At 52.5% G+C, this 21,686-nt stretch overlaps 1 protein-coding gene across 7 annotated transcripts in view; it reads left to right on the top strand.

Moving 5' to 3' along the window:
- CRTAC1 (cartilage acidic protein 1) overlaps positions 1-21,686 on the top strand; it is a 157,558-nt gene that overhangs the window by 78,143 nt on the left and 57,729 nt on the right. For all 7 annotated transcript variants that reach the window (XM_019813657.3, XM_006938060.4, XM_019813654.3 and 4 more), the window contains exons 3-4: positions 6,269-6,465; positions 19,515-19,651. In XM_019813657.3, coding sequence (XP_019669216.1) covers positions 6,269-6,465; positions 19,515-19,651 — 334 coding nt within the window. The remainder of the gene's footprint in view (positions 1-6,268; positions 6,466-19,514; positions 19,652-21,686) is intronic.

The following is a 21,686-nucleotide window of genomic DNA, read 5'->3' as shown; positions in this document are numbered from 1 at the left end:
TTCTTGTGTGTCTCTATCTTGTTTCTTTGTGTATACATACATCTTTCTCTTCTTTCTGCCCTGCCTCTCTCCCCTGACTATAATGTTGAATAGCTGCATATTTTTCATTATTTCCTTTTAGAATGAAAAAATTTTCCTATTCTTAATTTTCAAAATAGATATAGCATATTTTATATAGTTTTCATATTTTATATGCTGTATATTTTTTAAATTTCCACTTATGTACAATGAGATATCACATGTAAATTCCTTAGCACAATATCTAATATTCAGTAGGTACCCAGTAATTATTATGTCCTTTTATCTGGCTTCCCTTTATGTAACTGCCTAAGTGACTTTTTTTCACATGGGTCAATGATTCTCAACAGAAAAGAAGGTAGATTCTCTGTACCTTTCTAGAACACTTTGTTGTTCTGTCCCATCCTTACCTAGGGCACCAGCCCCCGGCCTCCTCATTGTCATTACTATGTCTGTACACATCTTGTGGGAACTAGTAAAAACAGGAAATCAAAGTTTATTTTTGCTCACCCACCCAGTGATGATCCCATACCTTCCACAGCTTCTTCTCTTTTGTTCACTCGGCAAGTATTTATTGAGCGTTCACTATGTACTCAGTGACGGGGATGAACAAAGCAGACACCGTCCCTGCCCTCACAGAGCTTATGGTTTACTGGGAGAAATGGGCAATAACTATGCACCTGAACGAGAGTGGAGCAGTGGGTGCACGATTGGATTGGAATACTGGGGAGGGAATGATCTCTCTGAGCTGCCTTTCAAGGTGGGACCCAGAGGGTGAGCAGGAGCCAGCCTAGGACAAAGCAGGAGGGAAGTGAAGGACACTTCCTAGGACAAAGCAAGAGGTCATGGGTCTGGGGTGGCACCAGGAACTGAAAGGAGACCAGCATGGTTGGAGGAGGTCAGCAAGGCGGCAACAGACCGAGCCAGGCTCCCAGGCCAGGCATAGTGAGGGGTCATTCCAACATTAAAGGGGGCCACCAAAGGGTTTTAAGCAGGAGAGTGGCTGATCTGGTTTATGTGTTTCAAAAATGTTTCTGGCTACAGTGTGGGGGAATGGTTAGATTTTAGGGGCCGGAGGGGAAGCAGTGGAAGGAGACTCTCCAGAGATGGTGACAGTGAGTGAGGAAAGAAGAGAAAGCATTAGAAATATTTTAGGAGGTAGAAATGACAAGATTGGCCGATGAATTAGATGTGAAGACAAGGGGGCGGAAGAGCAACGCTGGCACCAGGGTGCCCGTTGCAGGGAAGGGGGGTGCTGAGCAATCATACTTCCATTTGAGGCACGTTCCATCGGAGACTAGTGCGGAGCATGCAAGGGGAAATGTCAGGCAGGCCGTCGGATGTAGGAGTCTGTGTTCGGACTAGGGATTCGGGTCGGGGATGGAAATGTGGGGGTTGTCGGTCATGGGAATGGATGTCATCCACCAGTGGAAGGGGACAGAGAGAGGAGAAAGGGGCCCAGGAGCAGGGAGAGAAGGAAGAACCTGTCAAGAGGAAAAGGAAGGGGAACCAGAGAGGGAAAGGAGCCAGGACAGCATGCGTCCTCAAAGCCAAGAGTGCAGGGTGTTTCAAGAGGGAGTGGAGAGAGAGCAGGCCCTCACACTGGGTGCAGCTGGGATGCCGAGGGAGATGAGGACCAAAAGCCTGTCCCTAGATGTGGCCACATGAAAGCCACCTGTGACAGTAATAAGAGTGGCTTTGCTGGAGTTGGGGGGAATGGGGGTGGGGGTGGGGTGAATGGGTGATGAGAGAATTAGGACCACCTGTGAAGACAAGTATCCAAGAAGTTCGGTCGTGAAGGGGAAGAAAGAAACACGCTGCAGAGGATGAGAGATCAAGGGTGAGGTGTTTGGGATAAGAGATACAAGGAGCGGGGGGGGGGGGGGGGGGGGGGGGGAGGGTGCGGGGCTCAGCCCGCTAAGCATCTGATTATTGATCTTGGCCCAGGGCATGATCTCATGGTTGGTGGGTGCAGAGCCTGCTTGGGATTCTCTCTCCCCCTCTCTCTGCCCCTCCCCCTCTCATACTGTCTCTGTCTCTCTCTGTCTCTGTCTCTCTCTTTCTCGCTCAAAATAAATAATAAAAAAAAAAGAAACACTAGGGTGTGTTTGGAAACTCAAAATGATCAGCGAAGAGCGAGATTGTGCCTCAGCTTTTGTGTTACTTTTCATAACGATGAGAACTTAGAATTGTGTAACTCTTCACAGTTTACCGAGTGTTATCACACACACTATCTCAGCCTTACAGCCATGCCATGAGGTACGTAGCAGCCCTGAGTTAGGGATGAGGCAGTAAGGGACATGTTCAAGGTCACAGCCAGGAAGGGGCAGGGCCAGGCCCCCGTGCCCACACTGCTCCCCTCCCCTAACCCAAAGGCCCTCCCTGTCCACAGCAGTCCTGTCCCAGAGGACGGGCACCAGAATTAGTCGGCACTCACACGGTATGGGTTGTGCCCTACCAGTGTCCCTCAGGCAGGTTTTCCAGTTGCCACCAAGCCAGTCACTTCTGCCTGCTGGCCCAGCTTTGATGTTATGAAGTCACGGCTGCTTTTCAAGAACACAAGACCCTGTCCCACTTCCCAAGCCCCTTTAACTGAGCCTCAGCTCTTCCTGAATTTCTGGAAGAAACCAACGATTTCTGGCAGGTGTCAGAGAGAGGATATGTGACATTTCGCATCCCTCACCTCCAGCCCCTGAGGCTTGTCAACACGGGGACCGCCACCCAGAGAGACCGTGGGTGGGTTAGTGACTGTGGCCAACCTCGGTGCCTCGGTCTCCACATCTGTAAAATCCTGTAAAATCCATTAGGATGAAGTGAGATGGTGGGTATACGGCACTCAGAAGGGTGCTTGGCACGTGATGACTGCTCTATTGACGCTGCTCGTGATTATTTTCATCCTCTCACTCACTCATACGTTGGACAGACATTTGTGGAGCACCTTCTCAATGCCAAGGATCGCTGTAGGCACAGCAAATACAGAGATGTAGCCACATGCTTCCTGGGCTCGAGAAGCATATGTTGTAACGAAGGGAAGGGATGTTGGAACACAAACAGCTCTGCCCTCGCAGGAATAAGCGAGGTGCAAAACACCGGGTACCCGGAGAAGAGAGCGCATCCAGGCGAGAGGCAGTCGGTAGGGGCAGGCTGCGGGGGAGGGCGGGAGGGGGAGACCATTCTCCACGGAAGGGGGCAGCTGCAGCTGAGCAAAGTCACAGGAGCTGGAGAAGGCAGAGACTGTTTGGGGGTGGGGGGCGGGTGGTGAGGAACCTGACAGGAGCATCTGCTCCGGGGAGAAGAGGGGAGGGGATGAGACTGGTTATCCTGGGGGAGGATTGTGGGAGGCCCAGATGTCAGTCCGGCAGACCCAGCAAGGGGCAGCCTGGGTGGAGGCAGGATGGTCAACTCTGCATTTACTTCTGGCTTCGCATCAGGGCTTTTTGGGAAGCCTAGTAGGATCTGTTGGTTTGGCTTTGTGTCTGTCGTCCTTAGGGGGGGTGGTGGGAGGGAAGGGGCCACAGTGTCAAGATTCGCCCCAGGCCGCCAGTTAGGTTTAGGCAGGACTCCACGGCACCTACCCCTTCCGTAACAGATGGAGGAACTTGAACCGGCCTGGTAACCCCACCCCGCTAACCCCTAGGGAATGCCCTGGAACTAGCACCCCCAAGCTCTCCAAAGAAGAGATGATTCAGTGCTATCTGCTCCCCCAGGGCCACCACCATGGGGGAGCAGGGACCTTGTGGGCACACCTGCCACCGAGGCTTCAGGGCCAAAGGACTGGCCTCCAATTTGCACAGAGCCAGGCCCCTACCTCCCTGTGGCCACATTTGTCGACACGGGTTGTGACCCCTGAGTTAGTCCAGTTTGCAGAACAGAAACCCAGAACCTAGCAAGGGAAACTGACCAGCCTGAGGTTACAAAACCAATCTGGGGGAAAGTCAGGACCTGGGAAAAGTAAATGAAATCGAGGGTGAGAACGTGCAAGTGCTGTGGGAATGGCAGGCTATTATCTCCTCCTTCATGGGCATTTCTCATGGTCGCTACTTCGGGGGAAGTCACCAGAAAGATAAATCAGAGAACCGGGAGCGTTGACACCATGGGCAGTGTGGAAAGAACACGGGATTTAGACCCTGGAGACAGTTAGGGGCCTGGCACGGCCAATACCAGCTGTGTAACCTTGGACAGCTCACTGCCTCCCTGACCCTCAGTTTCCTTTTCTAGGAAAATGCCTTATCAACCCTCGTTCTGTGGGGCTGAGGCGAAACAATGCATCTGATAGTGCTTTTAATGAGCCCTGGGCTCTAGGACTGTGGTGTCTTGTGAGGAGCAGTAAGATGGTAGCAACCAGCAGACCTGGGGGCTTGGAGGACTAGTGTGCAGCATCCTGGCACTTTCTGTCCCTGGGGGCGGGAGCCAGCTGCTGCCGGTGCTGGAACCCAAGTGTTCTGTCTCTCCTGCCCAGACGCGCCCCATGGGTCATGCCGGGCCCTCGACTTGCAGACCTCAGACACTGTTCATCAAGGCGTGCAAGGCACGACCTTCCATCACTGGGTGCTGACGAAGCTCCCAGTGAGCTCTGCACCCCCGCCCCACCTTAACACACTGTGGGTGCCAAAATGCGCCTGGCCAGTTGCTCAGCATTCCCCAAACTTCACAAGCTCTGCATCTCAGTGACGGAGGAGAGGCCCAAGTTGGATCAGTTTCAGGAAAACAAGAAGTGATTTCTCTCAAAGACCTTGGCGAGGTCTTTCCGCTCACCCCATCCCCACCCCCTGAGTGTTCTGGGCCAGGACAGCCGGAGGCCTGCAGCTAAACGTCACTCAGGATGTACACGCTTAGGTTAAAACAAAAGCAGGAGGCCGGGACTAATGGATGGACGTTGGCCGGGTTCCTTAGGAGAGCCTGGCGAGCTGGTGTTCCCTAGAGGCGGGAGAAGGTCTTCAGACATTCACGGCTATGCCTCCCGAGGGTGACCTTGGGCATGGCGCTTTCCACAGATGGAAAGGCAATGGGAAGAAATCGACTGTGGGACACCTAAACCCTTATGACTCAGAGGTTTCATTCATTCAGTCATTCAACAAGTATTTATTGAGCACCTATTGTGTGTTGGGGACTGTTCTAAGCCCTGGCAAACGAAACAGACAAAAACTTCTGCCCTTGGAGCTGATATTCTAGTGGGATCAGACAGAGAAGGAAGAGATAAACAAGAAGATAGGGAACGGTCTGCTGCTAGTAAAACCTTCAGGGGAAGAGAGCAAGGATGAGGGATAAGAGTAGTGGGGTGGGGAGTGTTTGCAGGTTTCAGGAATGTGGCAGGAAGGCCTCACTGAGAAGCAACAACAGAGCCAGGGAGACAGCCATGTGGATATCTGGAGGAAATGGCTCCTGGGCAGAGGGAACAGCAGGTGCAAAGTCCCTGAGGCAAGAACATGCCTGGGGCTTCAGTGCAGCAAGAGACTGAGTGGCTGCAGGAGAATGAGACCTGAGAGATGACAATAGATGAGCATTTTAATCTTTTCATATGGAGTCCCTTAGAAAAAGAGATCCAACAGATCCACCCACTGACTTTCAATGTGTTTGTAATCTCCGTGGGAGGTGCCCATTTCATGCTACTGTGTTTAAATGCCGGGGGCTCTGTCAGGAAAGAGTCATTCCAAACCTCAGCAACAAAGCCTCTGCTCCTCCAGGGCTCGTTTGTGCAGCAAGTGCCTGCATCCAGGACCTAGCACCTGACACTTACTAGCTGCATTACCTTGGGGAACAGCACCCTGACCCTCATTTTCTCCAGTGCAGCTCATCGGTTGCCTCGTCTGTGAAAAGCATTAGTAATACAACCTCCCATGCCCACCCCACTTGCTTATTAGATTTAAATTAGTAAGATCATAAATATGAAAGTGTCTTTTACATTGAAATGGGCAAGGTAGATCTAGGGGGGTGGTCATTTTCTTCAGTGAAGCCCGTGGTAAGGGGATTGTCACGGGCTGCCCGTCCCTCTGTGCCCCTCTGCTTCTCATACTGTGTTCCATGTGGGCCCAGCTGACTCTTACTTTAAGTGAGTCTGTATCTGATTCAGGGACACTCACCAAACACCCAGGGACTCCTAAATGAGCCAGGACTGAATTGCGCGCCCCCCCCCCCACTGACCTGTCTGGGAGGATTTTCCAAGCCCCATTGCTGAGGGGAGGGGTGGGGCAGGGACCCCAGGTGAGCCCAGCTGCTCCTCCTCAACACCCCCTCCCCCTACCTCCTCCAGGTACAACGGCCCCAACCTGGTTCTGAAGTATGACCGGGCCCAAAAGCGACTGGTGAACATCGCAGTGGATGAGCGCAGCTCCCCTTACTATGCACTGCGGGACCGGCAAGGGAATGCTATCGGGGTCACAGCCTGCGACATTGACGGGGATGGCCGTGAGGAGATCTACTTCCTCAACACCAATAATGCCTTCTCAGGTAAGGGTGTGGGGCCCTGGGCCTCTTCCTGCTTCCCACCCTCTTCCTCCCAACACCAGCTGGAGGTAGGGCCTTCCGGGCCCTGGCCTTCCTCAGGCTACTGTCACGGGCTCCCCCAGACATAGACCCCTGCTGCCTCCAGCACCTCGCTGTGTCCCAGCTGAGACCCCCAGGAGGACCCCTTCTTCTCTTGTAAATGAAGCTTGTTCTCAGCTCCCAGGCCCTGGGCCTAGAAACTTTGGAGCATGAATGGAGGAGACCTGTTCTCTCCCTCAGACTTTCTGTCCTCCTTGCCCCCCAGTCCTCCTAACCCCTCCCCTCCTTTCCCCCCACTGCTCACTGGACAGATGGCCCCCCGGAATCGCCCTCTATGCTGCTTCTAGGGGACCTTTCAAAATGCTTTGAAATCCTTCAAGGGCCCCCCACAGCTTTTAGCTGAGCTCATTTATTCACGCCACAAATTCCTGCTGAGCACCAACTCCATTCCAGACTAGAGGTACTAGAGGCTGGGGATACAACTTGGAAGAAGACGGACTTGAGTTCATGGAGCCTTTCCCAGCCCAAAGTGTCTCATCTGACTTACCTGGGGGTCTTGTATAAATGCACATTCTGACTCAGCAAGTCCGCGTGGGGCCCAACATCCTGCATTGCTAACATACTCCCAGGCTATGATGATGCTGCTGGCCCAGGGACCACACTTTGAGTAGCGAGGCCCTACAAACCAAGGAATGGCTGAGGAAAATTGATGCCCAGAAGGCTAAGTAATAGTAACAATAATGGTAACAGCTAATACTTAAGTAGCACCTACTGTGTGCCAGGCCTAGATCCAAGCACTTTATATTAATCATCTCATCTAAGCCTTGCAACAACTCATTTAGGTAGGTTCTGGGCATCCCACTTTATAGCTGAGGAGACCAAGGCACAGAGGTCACATGACTGGCACAAGGCCACAAAACTTGTAAGTCCCAAGATTCAAACCCCGGGGTCTGACTCCAGATCCACCCTTTAATTAAGATACACCCAAGCCCTGGGGTACCTGGGTGACTCAGTTGGTTAAGTGTCCAACTCTTCATTTCAATCTCATGGTTCGTGGATCGGGCTCTATGCTGACAGTACAGAGCCTGCTTGGGATTCTCTGTCTCTTCTCTCTCTGCCCCTCCCCCACTCATGCTCACTTTCTCTCTCTCTCTCTCTAAGTAAAAAAAAAAAAAAAAGAAAGAAAGAAAGAAAGAAAAGAAAAGGAAAAAAAGATACTCCATGGCCTTGCTCAATCCTATGTCCTCAGGACCCAGTGGAGAGCCTGACTCATAGTGGGTGCCTAGTGTTGCACGAGTTGGGGGACTATGTACTTGGGGCTAAATATCAAAATGGTTTCCAGCCCTTGACTCTCCCATTCTCTCAAGTCTGAGCTCAGCCCACTAGAATGAAGTCCATTCCCATGGGGCCACACCTGCTGGAAAGTCCCAGGCCATAATGTCTTCCTGGGGCACTCAGAGCCTCATGTCCCTAAGGGGCCAGGTGGGACATGCGTTGGACTCTTCCAGATGGCAGCAGCCTCTTCGGTTGGTCTAGACAACACCCTATAGTTCAGACTTTATGTATTCACCATCCTGGACCCTCCCAATCTCCTAGAGGCAGGTGATTGCCTGGCTCTGGGGTTCACCTTCCCCACCTCTTCCCCAGCCCGAGCACACACATTAGCTTTCCTTGGGCCCATAATGTTGCCCCCACTGGTGTTTGAGGCCAGGCCAGAATCCAGCCCCTAGACTGCCCTGATGTTGAGCCCTGCCAGTGGCATGAATGGGAGGAGAAGAGGTTGGGGCCCGTGCCAGGGGCAGGGGCCGACACAGGCGGGGCTGACTGGCTGGCAGCCAGCCTTGTGCAGCCAAGAAACAATGGGCCACAGCCCCGAGTGGTGTTTTATGGGTTTTCATCTCATCTTGCCACCAAGTGAGGCCTGAGAGATAGTAATTATCCCTACACAAATATCAGGGCATGATTACCCAGCTGGATTTACTGCCCTCTCTCCAACCAAGCCAAGATTGGATTAGGACACAATTAATTGATGGGCTGATCAACCCTTTAAGTTGATCAAGGTCAGGAGGGGAGCAGCAGCAAGGGACAGCGGTGAAAGGGGTGAGTCCCCAGGAAGATGTGGGAGGGCAGGGAAGCAGAAATAGGGGAACTATGGAAGGTGTAAAAAAGAACTATGGAAGGGGGGGGGGGCGGTGTTCAACATAGGCTTGGCAGGCAGGATGCCAGAGGAAGGGGACAGACTCTCCTCCCCACTCACCGAACAAAGAGCACCTGGGAGGAGACTTCAGGTGGCTCTGAAGCAGTAGCCCCTCCCATGCTCTTGGAGTGTTCCATTGTGAATCCTAGGACAGAGGTGCTTGGCCCCAGCTGTACGTTAAAATCTCCCGGGGAGCTTTTATCACTCCCAGTTCCCACAGTGCACCCCAGTGTGGTCCAATCCGAATCTCTGGGGGTGGGACCCAGTTAGCAGACTGTAAAGCTTTCCAGGTGATTCCCATGTGCAGTCAAAGTTGAAAGACTAACCAACCCCCCACCCCCGCACCAGTCATGTTAGTTCCGTGCCCAGCCTAGCCTAACCACGGCCCCATTCATTCATGAATGTATTCATTCATTGGACAACTATTTAATGAGCACCTACTGTGTGCCAGGCTGTATTCTAGGCATTGAGGATGCCCTATGAATGAAACAAAAATCCTACCCTCCTGAAGTTTACACTGTATGCCCAGTACAGCTATATATTTCTCTAGCTACCTGACTCTCATGGACTCTGAAGTCCTCATACCGGCACCCCAGCCCAGCTAGATTTTGAACGTCCTAAGAGCACAGTTAAAACCTGATAAATAAATCCCGAAAGAACAGACAAGGCATGAGTCATTGGGCCTGAGAGAAGGTGTGCCAACCAAGGTAAGGCAAGGGGAGGCAGCAACACGGAAGACCCCCAGGAGGTCCTGGGCTTCCTGGGTTGGAGGGCACAAGTGCTCATCTGGGAGAGGCTGGAGCTGGGCCCCCAGCGCTGGGGTAAGGGCGACAGTGCCCAGCAGCCTCAGCTCCAGACGTGCAGCTCCCGGTGACCTTCTGTGGGTTCGAGTTCATTTTTCAGTTGGGTGATTCAGTCGATTCATCGACAGTGGGCAGGTGTGGAGCTGGGATATTTGTGCCACGTCAGCGCCTCCTTGGGTCCAGCTGGCACGATACTCAGCCACTGCCACCCTGCCCACTGTGGGGAACCTGAGATCCCCTCTAGGAGTCCTGCCAACCCATGCCTGCCCTGGCATGTGCCTGGGAGGGACCTGTGGAAGGACAGCCCTGTCCCCTCCCTTAGCCAGTCTTTGGGATGTCAGCACTGGTGTCCTGGAGAAGGGTTGAGACCCTGCATCCTGGCAGTGGGGGTCAGTCTGTACAACACTGGGGTCTGCACCTTACTCACTGGGTGACTTCTTTCAGCCTCAACCCCTTCATCTGTAGAACACGAAAAACTCTATCAACTTCCTAAGCTCAGCTCCCTCCATGAGCTCCATAGACTATATCCAGAGTTTCTGTCGTGACCTACAACACCCCTCCTTGGTGTGAGCCAGATTGCCCTTCTGACCTCGTTGCCTCCACTCACTTCCTCTTGCTCACCATGTTCCCACCTGAGGCCTTCATACTTGCTGTTCCCTCTGCCTGAAATGCTTTTCCCACCACTATTGTCAGAAATCACTCCTTCCCTTCATTCAGGCTCATCCCCAGATGTCCTACCTACCATCCCCAGATGCCCTACACCTTAAATCCCTATCTGTCTCTGCTACCTTAATTCACTTTATTTCTCTTCCTAGCACTTAGCACTACTGAAAGTATGTTATACATTTGTTGTTCATCTCTCCTACTCGGCTCCACAGGTGTAAAAACTTTGTCTTGCTTGCTGCTGTGTGTCCAGGCCCAAAGAAGTGCTTATGTCACTTAATAAACATTCAATACATACATTTGAATGAGTAACTGAGATACTCAATGAAAAGCACTCATAATGGTGTCTAGGACTTAATAAGTGCTCTCCAAGCAATAACCATTATAATCTTGCAGCGTGAAGCAAGTCAGAGGCTTTAGAAGTTTCCTGGGCAGAGGGGTCAGGCCTCCCTCCTGGCCCATGGGAGAGAGAGACTCTAGGAGCAGAAACAGAAAAGGACCATCATGTAAACAAGTACCACCCAGATAAGGGTACCAGGGGGGCATGGGTTAAGGATTAAGAATTGGAAGATAGGTAGGAGGGAGGGAACAGAAAGACTGGCCACAATCCCAAGAAGGCCTGGGCCACATAACCAGCTTATGGCTTAACTTAACTGGAAAAATACAAGCCAGTGTGGTTCAGATAATACATTACTTGGTGAAAACCAGGTAGGAGGGGATGTAGGACAAAGGGGGACCAGAGGCTGGTGCCAGCACCTCCCTCGCCATCCAAGGACCCAGGACCTCCTGCAGCTCCCGGTCAGAGCCCATCGCCCTAGGGATCTGGCGCTGGCCAGCCTAGCTGCTGTCCTGTGTGGCCCCAAGTTCTCCTGCCCATGTAACCTTGAGTAACGGTGGTGTGGGTAGGGGATGGGCCAGCGGCAACTGTGAGCCCCACCACTTACGTTATTTTTACTCGCTGAGTTCAACAGAATAGTCACTAATAATCTGCTGCCTTCAGTCTGCATATACCTCCCTCCTCTTCTACCGAAACTGTAGTGTGTACTCTACTCACGTGGCTGCTCTTGGTTTGTTTCATTTAGCAATCAATTTTGGGTATTATTTCACAGCAGCACACAGATAGCTTGCTCATTCTTTTGATGGCTGTGTAGTACTCCATTGTGTTGATTTGCCATTCACCAGATCGGTCCTCTGTTGATGAACATTTAGGTTGCTTTCAATCTCCTGCTCCAACAAGCCGTGCCACCAAATGAATAAGTTTATGCAACATACCATTGTCCACAATGGCAGGTGCGCCTGTAAGGTGAGTTCCTACAAGGGAATCACTGCATCAGAGGAGCATACGTGTGTGGATTTGATAGGCATTGCCAAACCACCCTTCAAATGGACAGTCTAATGACATTCCATTTGGCCCTGACACGAGTGAGCATTTCCCAACATTCTCATCGACACAGTGTGTCATCATTTTTAATATTTGCCAATCTTATAGGAAAAAATTGGTACCTAAATGTAGTCTTAATTTTCATTTTTCTCTAAACGAGTGAGGCTGAGCATATTTTTATGTATTTGAGTCTCTGCTCATCGTCTTTGCCCATTTTTTCTATTGATTATTGGCCTTTTTCTTATTGATTTATAACACCTCTTTATAAATTAGGGAAATTAGTCCTCTGTCTGTAATGCATGTTGCAAATAGTTTCCCCTTGTTTGTCATTTTTGTTTTGTCTTTGTTCATCGCGGGTTTTGCAATGCAGAACAATTTTAGGTTTATGAACTTGGATTTATCGCTGTTTTCTCTGACGGCTTGTGGGCTCTGTGTCGTCCTTAGGCCACCGGGAGGGGCTTCTGTGCCCTCTCAGAGAGAAGGGGTCAGTCACTGTGCCAGAAACGAAAGGGGACGGGGGGGGAGGGTTGCACTTCCAGCTTCTGCCCACACCACAGATGAGCCACCTGCTCTTGAAAGCACCCCCGGTCCGGCAGCTCCCTCAGCCAGGCCACTTGCAGCTACACCCAGACACGCTGTCTCTTGCAACTCAGAGTGTGTTCTGTGGCCCAGCAGCACCGGCAACAGCCAGACGCTCAGGCCCTATTCCAGACCTACCAGACCAGAATCTGCATTTTAACAGGATGTCCTTGACTTCCTGTGCCTGGTGAAGCCTGAGTACCTGCTCAGTCTCCACCTTTTATCCTAGTCGGCTCCCAAGGTCTCCTCATCCCCAGCCTTGTTTCCTTTGGATGCACAGTGCTGATTTTCAGCTCACCCAGCCTGGCCCCCTTTGGGAAGAAGCTCATGAGTGCTCAGGCTCCCTCCCCTACCCCTATGGGGCTTCATTTACATGTGGCCCCATAAGAAGGCAGGATGGATGAGGCTGTCAAAGCAGTTCCATAAAGAGTATGGGGCCCAAAGGCCATCAGAACGAGGTTCCTTAGGAGTCAGGGACTAGACTGCCCTCCACCAGCACCCCTCCAGCTCTTTCATACAAGGTGGGATGGGGACACTTTGAAGTCAGGCCACTGTTTGAAGCTCAGCTTTGCCACTTAACACCGGATGTGCATCTCTAAGCAAATGACTTAACCCTCAGAGTCCCAATTTCTCTCTGTAAAATGAAGAACCTACCTTCCCGACACGACATGGAGAGGGCTAAATGAGCTGGTATGAGTGAAGCATCTGGCAGGGGTTGGTCAAGATTTCCCTCTTCACCCAGGGATGGAAGGAGGAAGACTGGGGTCAGAAATTATATCACGGTCAAGGGAAGTCTAGGTTCCTTCTTTATTAAAATGTCCTTTGCCTAAACTAGTCCTTTCTTCCCCTGAGGCCATCACAGCTTTGCTGGCTTTCCGTTGACTAAGTCTTATAAAGCATTTTATATTTAATATCAGCGTATACAGTTGTCTCCTGGGATGTGGCTCATTGAGGGCCTGGAGTGGTCATGCCCTGTAATTCCCTGGATGATGATGGTGGCATGGTGGTGATGATAATGATGGTCATGATGGGGAGGATGGTGAGGAGGGTCATGATGATGGTGACAGGGGTGGTGAGGATGGTGGTGGTGATGATGAGGGTGGTGATGATGATATTTTTTTTTATTTTTCCAAGTTTATTTATTTTGAGAGAGACATAGAGCAAGTGGGGGAGGGATAGAGGGGGGGAGGGGAGAGAGAAAATTCCAAGCAGGCTCCATGCTGTCAGCGCAGAGCCTGACGTGGGGCTCGAACTCACAAAACCATGAGATCATGACCTGAGCCAAAACCAAGAGTAGGAGGACACTTAAGCAAGTGAGCCATCCAGGTGCCCCTATTATTTTTATTATTTATGGAATTTATCATGTGCCAGATACTGTCCTAAGTACTTCACACGCATTATAGAATTTAACTCTCACAACAGCCTGATGAATAGGTGGCCGTTCTCCTTATCCAATTTTACAAATAAGAAAAAGACAAGCTGATGACTTGCCTAAGGTCACCCTAGGCCAGGGACGTTGCTGGCTCCCTCCTTAACCCTGCTGTTTGGCAGTAATCTCTTTGCCTTATGAAGGAAGTTGGAAGCAGAGCCCTCTTCCCTGCCATACACATAGCTCACTCTTCTCTTTGCCACCAATACCAGACCACAAGCCAGGTCATCTCCCTGAGGTGGGGGCAGCCCATGGGGGAGGAGGCACTCAGGCCAGTGATCCTTAGGAAGAGCCCTTTATGATCCAAACGCACCCTCCTAGTGGCTCCAAGTTATCCTCTGGGGACAGAGCTTGGTGTGGAGGGGATGACAGAATGGTGACTTGAGGGCCACTTGCTTAACACTGCTGCCCTCCATGCAGAACCTTCCCCTTTTATTTGTCTGATGATTCCCCCATCTCTGCCCCTTCTTCCTCCTACACCCGAATGAGTCTGCTCCTGAGACATGTTCTTTCTCCTCTGCCCCAGCTCCAACCTCACTGCTGTGCAAGCTGTTATCCTTTGTGGCCAGTGACCTCTTGGACATGTCTTCTCTCCACTTTGGGACCCTGTCAGATGCAAGTGGCCACTCCCAGCTGGCCCAGCCTCCCTGTTTCAGTCGCTGTCCCTACATTGTGGACCTCTCTCACCCAATCCCCCCTGCCCTTCATGCTCCAGCTCCCTGTAGCCCGTGCTTCCTCTCACTCCCCCTATCATCACAGAGGTGTCCGCCTTTTGTCCCTTGCTAGCTCACTCCTCACTCCACTGCCAGGTTAATCTTCTGGAAACACTGTCTTCCCCAGATCAGAACCACCAAGGCCCCTTCACCGTCAGTCTTGGAATTAGTGGGTCTCTCCTGCCCTGCCATGTTTTTCCTCCTCAACCTCCACAAACTATCCTCTCTGGCGTCTCCTCTGCATCTCTGTCTATGCACCCGGCCTGCCTAGAGCACCACCCCTCCACCTAAGCCACAGAGCGCAGCACACAGCACAGGCTTTGAATCTGTCTCCACCACTTACTAGTTCTGTGACCTTGGGCAATTGACTAATCTCTCTGCCCCCTCAATTTCTCCACCTGTAAAATGGGTCTATACCAGCTCTCAAGGTGGCTGTGGGGTTTCGGCAAGAGGATGGTTGTAAAAGAGAATGCTTCACACAAAGCCTGGCCACGCCAAGTGCTCGATAAACAAGAGTCGTTGTTGTTATTCTGACCCTTCAAGTACGGGTACACATGCCTCCTCCATCACGAGGCCCTCCCTGCTCACTACAGCCCCTTCCACCCTGACTCCATGGCATCTCCAGGATGTATCATCCTGTCCTGTTTCTCAGAGCTCTAATAACTGTGGGGTCTTAGGTAGGTCCCTTGCCTCTTGTGCATCAGGTCAGGGGAATAGTGCCCACCTTGGGGGTTGTGGTGGGGGTTAGTGAATGAATATGTGCCTGGCACATGACTGAATATATATGAAGTGCTATAGAAATGTTAAGTAATATTAGTTTCACTGTGGTCTCACAGCATCTCCTCTACTTACCCTTCCTGTTGTAGAATGGACTGTAAGCACCCTGAATCGGCGACCAGGACTCCTGCTTCTCTGTGGCCTCCTACTGCACTTGGTACCCAGCAGGGCATGTTAGACCCCCCGAGCCTCACCTACAGGGCCTTCCCAGCTGGTCACCTGGCAGTAACTGGCAGTTCCAAGCCTCCTTTAATGCCAAGATGCCAAAGTCGGGATGGGAATTGGGAGCCCCCAGACCTGCCTCTCACAGCGGCCGTGACCCCGAGCACCCCATGTCTTGCCCATGAACACCCTTCTCTTTGTCCCAGGCCTCTGCCCTCTCAGAGTCTCCCACAGGGGCTCAGGAGAGCCCCCGTCTTCTCCCTTCTTCCCGAGCAGCTGCCCCCCGACTTGGCGAGGGACCCCAGGGCAGAGTGCAGCTACAAGGAGCCAGAAGGCGGGATTACACGCTGACATGGGCCGGAGGCCAGTGCCGGGTGGTTATTGCCAGTGCCATCGACCCACACAGCTCACTGTTTATCTGTCTTCCTGACACACCTAATTACCCAGGTTGCAGCTGCCAGAGCGTTTGCTCTTCCTAAATCACGGGCTCCCATCTCTCCTCACCCAGGCCTCCGGGCCTCTGCCTGTAGAGGGGCTGCCATTGATTTTGCCGTTCCCATTTATGATCTACAAGGCTCTGCATCGCTGTTGCACATTTTACCTTAATTAGTTTATTCTTCTGGGCGTCCCTGGTCAGCTCAGAAGCCAGGAGGTGGAACAGGGGAAGAAGCTAACAGCACATGGCGCCCTGACCCTTCTCCAGAGCCTGCGTGGACATCCAGAGACAGCAGTTTGCTAAGAACAGTGCTAGGTCCACGGGATGTTAATAGATGAGCTGTGAAGAGGGGTTCCATGGCCAACTGTATTTGGGAAAGACTGTATTAAATGATTAAGCAGGGGCGCCTGGGTGGCTCGGTCTGTTAAGCATCTGACTTCAGTTCAGATCATGATCTCGCAGTCCATGAGTTCAAGCCCCACGTCGGGCTCTGTGCTGACAGCTCAGAGCCTGGAGCCTGCTTCGGATTCTGTGTCTTTCTCTCTCTCTGCCTGTCCCCCGCTCATATTCTCTCTCTCTCTCTTTCTCTCTCTTTCTCAGAAATAAACATTAAAAAAATTTTTAAATAAGATTAAGCAGGTAATTTATTGCAAGACTTTTTAAAAGTTTTAATAGACTGATGTCCATGGAGAATCTCGAGGGGGCATGATGAAAGGTGTGGTCTTTCCCAAACTCAGATGATCACAAAATCTTTTTTCCAGGCATCTCACAGAGACCAGGGTTCCATAAAGCACACTCTGGGAAATGTTTGTCTTGGGTGAGCGGGAGGAATGGGAGGTCATGAAGCCAACAGAGAGGGACAGAGTCATCCTGGTCCCGTTTGTTCCTCTTGTCTCACTGAGGTAGGAACTCAACGGCGTGAGAAATTTCTGCCACTGAATGCACAGGTACCCATGGTGCTCTGTGAGCCCCGGCTGCCGGCAGCTGCCTTCTCACCCCGGCCTGCGCTTCACCAGAAGTTAACCAGGGTACTTCAGTGGGGACTAGATGAGCGGGAGGTTACCGTCTAAAGGGGCCCTGGTGTGACAGAGGAGGGCAGGGCCGCTCACTGTTGGGGGAGGCTGGAGACCTGGAAGCCTGCGGGGCCCTCCGCAGAGGTGCCCTGAGCGTCAGCAAGCGTTGACCAGGCTGCCGCCGCCTCGGGAGCAGCCGTGAGCACGGCGGGCCAGGCCCACAGTCCTCTACCGCAGTCCTGAAATCCAAACCATTCTGAGAGCCTCAGGTGTTTTGTTTTTTTTTTTTAAGTTTGTGGGAAAGTGAATTGATAGCAAAACCTGTCCTGGGCTGATGTGAGCTATTTATAGACTTTATTTATCCCACTTAGTGTGAATATTCATATATTTTACAGCAGAAATATTAATGTGTTTAATTATAGGGTGCTGCCCCATCCCTCTTGGGGGTGTTATGTAATAAATGGTGTGTGCACTGTGTTGCCTTTCTAAAATGTGAAAGGAAAAAATCTAAATTTCTAAATACATCTGGCCCCCAGGGATTGTGATGAGGTGCTGTGGGGCTGCCGTGTGCAATGCTGACCATGGCCCTGGGGCTTCAGTGCCTTTTTTTTGATGTGGATTTTATTTTAGAGAGAGAGAGAGAGAGAGACAAAGAGAGTGAGAGTGGGGGAGGGGCAGAGAGAGAGGGGGACAGAGGATCTGAAGCAGGCTCCAAGCTCTGTGCTGACAGCAGAGAGCCCGACCTGGGGCTCAAACCCACGAACCATGAGATCATGACCTCATGACCATGAGCCGAAGTCGGACACTTACTTGACTGAGCCACCCAGGCGCCCTTTCAGTGCCTTTCATCCTGTAACTCCCATAGCCACAATGTGGGGGAGGAGGCACAGGAAGGAGTCAACTCCCTTGACCCCCAGGTGAGGAAACCAAGGCTGGAGAGGATAAGGAGCCAGCAAGGCCTGAGCGGAAATTGGCGTGGGCACAGGCTCAGGCCATCGGAGTCAGCACCTGTGCTCCCATCCAGAACCAACTCCTCAGATGCCCCCGTGGGCTTCCCTCCCAGGCCGCCATGGCTCTGTGCAGACCCCAGATGTGGTTCCTCAGCCAAGCCTCCACAGAACAGACACCTGCAGGCCTCCCGGATCTGCTTTCTGCTCCCCTCAGAAAGGGCCTTTCCCTCCCCCAGATTGGCCTCTGCCCCTCTAAGAGAGTCAGGCTCCAGTGCCAGCTCCCTGGTGTCTGGTGAGCATTTGAGGCCAACTCCAGACCCCACAGGCCACGCACCAGCCCCCGTGGGTCCCTGTGGTCTGAGGAGGTTCCCATGGGAGGCCACTCAGAGAGCAAAGCCTTTTGTTGTCTCCTGGGCAGAGCACCTGAGAGATCCTTTATGTCCACCCTCACCTCACATGCTCACACTCCCACAGTCCTCTTCAGTCACTCGTTTCGTGCACTGACTCTCGCCAGAGCCCTGCAGTGCAGAGCTAATGTCCCTGAAGAACCTTCAAGAGTGGCCCATCTGTAACATGGCAATGACCACTTGTGTCTAGACCACTTGGTCTCATAGCTACCGCCTTGAGGGGGGCACTGTGCTAAGCCTTTGGGGTGCATCATGTCACGTATTCCGCACGGTAAACTTGACACAGTTATTACTGCTGTCCCATTTCCAGGGAAACTGGAGCTCAGAGATGCTAAGCAACTTGCCTAAAGTCAACAGCCAGCCCCCAGTAGTAGAATCTGGGTAGAACAGAGACCAGGACTGGGGCTTGTGTACTCTAAACCCAGACGTCTTAACCGCTGCAGCATGCTGCTTCCTTCCGCCTAAGCCCATGGCCTCTCCCTTGGGCCAGCCAGAGAGTCAAGTGCAGGGGCCTGTCCCCAGGTCCACTCTTCCCCAGGCTCACCTTCCTGACTTCTGCAGCTGCTCCTTGCGTGTGTTCCTATGCCAGTCCTTGCGAGCAGAACACGATCCCTCCTAAAATATGACTGCTCTGGGTCTCACAGGAGCAAGAAATAAACTAGGGGTGACAGCAGAGCAGAGAGCTTTGATCAAGTGGTCTTAGAAAAGCTTGAGCCTCCGGCCACCAGAAGTTCTTCCCTGCTTCCCCAAAACCAAGCTGCTTAGCCATGAATGTGCCTCAGGAGGCCACAGACCCCCTGCAGTTACATGTGGTATATCGTGTGGTGCATGTGTGTGCAACTCCCTGAGCTGAGGGTCCTCAGCCTCCATCCACTTCTCAAAGGGATGGAGACCACTGCTCCCTAGGGCCTCCCAGGGCTGCCCAAACCCTGCACACCACCTGGGTGCTGACGCTGCTGCCGTCCGGTTCCCCTGGGTGTGGGAAACAGATCTGTCAGAACCCCACTTCCAGCCCCTTCCTAGATCCGGACTTAGAGCTCCACCCACCAACCAGGATCATTTTTTCCCAGACCCAGATCAGGTCCTGCAATCCAGCAAAGAATGTAGGAGGCAGCTTCTGGGGAAAGAGAGATTCTGGGTTGAGTTTGGGTGCTGAGATATCAGCAATCCCAGATCTCCTGGATGTTGCAGGAACATGGTGCAGAATGTGAAACCCAGCTGTTGAGAGTCATCTCGGACACACAGCAGTGGTAACATTTCTTTTGTAGTTCCTGAGGCCTGGGCTGGCTCTTTTCATAAGCCTCAGAGTCTCTTCTCTCAACTGAAAATACCTGAGTGCCCCCCAGACGGAGCCTCGCCTGCTTGGGTGAGTGCTGCGGGGTGACCTCACCTTGCCGCAGGTGACCCATCCACCTGTGGCCCCGACCACCTGTGGTAGGTGCCCCGAAACATACCTGCACACCGGCCCACCATCCACCGGCGCTCCCTTCCTCTTCTCTCCAGGGGTGGCCACATACACGGACAAGTTGTTCAAGTTCCGCAACAACCGGTGGGAAGACATCCTCAGTGATGAGGTCAACGTGGCCCGCGGTGTGGCCAGCCTCTTTGCCGGGCGCTCCGTGGCCTGCGTGGACAGGACGGTGAGTTCAGGGGTGCGTGGGGGGCCTGGGGAGAAGAGGGGGGCACGCAGTGATGGGAGAGCCTGGAGGGGAGCCAACAGGCAGACGTCCCCCGACAGAGTGAGGCTGTCCGGGGCAGAGCCCAAAGCTTCACCAGCAGCTCCCACCGTGCCTTGCACATAGTAGATACTACATATCAACAAGACTTGCAGGGTGAGTTGCAGTCTACTTTCATATCCTTTCTCCCTGGAGGCCCTCCCGGCAGCCAATGAGGAAACGGGTCAGGGGCTGTCATCATCGTGTCCGTCGGGCAGAGGAGGGAGCCGAGGCCCAGCCAGGGGCAGTGGCTTGCCTGAGGACCCAAAATAGATTGGCAGTGTGACTAGGACGTGAATCAGACTTCTCTAGCTCTAAACCTCGGGCTCATTTTTTCAGCCAGTATTTATGAAGTGCTTACTTTGTGCCAGGCATTGAGCCACAGAGCTCTCCCCGAAAATATTTGTGGAACAAATGGAGGCATGACAAAGAGGCTCATGGGTGGGTGAGTGGAGGGTGGCCCGAACGTCCAAGTACTCTAGTTAATCAAGAGCTCTGTCGCCGCGTTCGCGCCTGCTAGTCCACCGTACCGCAGGGGCCATCCCAAAGCAGGTGGGGAGGAAAGGCTGAGGGGGAGGGCAGGGGCAGATGCAGCCACCTGTCCCATGGGGTGGCCCAGCAGTCCCAGCCAGAGCAGGAGGCTTGCCGTGGAGGTGATTTATCCCTCCTGTCACCTGCTCCCCTCCTGCCCCCTCCTTGGCTTCATAGACAGTCGTCAGTAAATCAGGGACCCAGCTGCTGCCCAGCTCCATTCTGGGGGCAGGGTCGAGGGGCCTTGCTCATTTCAGGATTGAGATGGCACAAGGGGATTGGGGATTCAGTGTGAATCTTCACAGCAGGGGCCTCCAGGCCTTGGGAGAAGGCAGGTGCCAGGTATAAATATTTATTTCTTAACAAGCTGGCACTGGGAACAGAAGCCAAGCTGGGCTGTGAAGCCACATTTAGCCCTGACCTGAATCTTTGCCACCTGGACTCCTGCCTGGTGGGAGGGAATGAGGAGGCGGCAGCTCTGGGAGCGGCCCCCACCAAGAGTAAGAAGGGTCTGGGGGGTACCAGGCCCAGCCGCTGCTGGGAGCCTCTTCCCAGGCTCCTGCTTCCTGTCTCGCTCCTTCTGAACCAAGGCTTCCCACACGTGGCCAAGGTGGAAACCATCTCCGATCTGGTGGCAGGGCCTGAAGGTTAATCACAAAGAGATGCACTCTTGTCCTAACAAGGTCATCTGCACGCCCACGCCTTTCACCACAGGACAGAGGCACCACGTGAAATGAAAAAAGAAAAAGAAAAAAAAAAAAAAAACATGCTTTGGCACACAGCACTGTAGGCAGGCACTTAGCGGCTTGCTCAACCCCAGCCTCAGGGAACTAGAAAGAACCCCTACAGTCAGTCTGCCACCAGGAAGGGGGCTGCTTTCTGTGTCCAGCCACCACTGCAGCCTCAGCAATCCCTGGGGCCTGAGAACTGTGGAGGGGGGCAGTAAGGTGAGGTCATGGCCACTCTGGAAATTGAGAAGTAGGAACGTAACCTGGTTTTTGGAAACCCAAAAGCAATCTTAATAATGACAGCTAACCTTAATAAAGTACCAACATGCCAAGCCCTGTGCTCAGTGGTTTATATGCATCATCTTCCTGAATCTTCACAATAAGCTTATGAGGTACATGCTATCATTATCCCCATTTTACAGATATGGAAACTAAGGCTTCAGGCAATTAAGCAACTTGACCTGGGTCACATAGTAAATGGCAAGCAAAGCCAGGAATGGAGCCCTGCCTGCCTGAGAATGAATCAGACGCCATGGCTCCCCTGCTTCTGGGTGAACCCACAGCAGACACACATTTCTAACCACAGGCTCTGTTACAGTGTTCATCCTACTCCTTCCTCAGCCCCGCAGCCCCCACTGGGAGCCTTTTAATCTACCTGTTCCCAAAGTGTGGTCTCCAGACCAGCAGCACCAGCATGTTAG

Source organism: Felis catus, chromosome D2 (assembly GCF_018350175.1).
Source record: "Felis catus isolate Fca126 chromosome D2, F.catus_Fca126_mat1.0, whole genome shotgun sequence".
In the NCBI taxonomy this organism is placed as follows: domain Eukaryota; kingdom Metazoa; phylum Chordata; class Mammalia; order Carnivora; family Felidae; genus Felis; species Felis catus.
The sequence above is the reverse complement of the archived record's forward strand: the minus strand, read 5'-3'. Positions and strand labels throughout refer to the sequence as shown.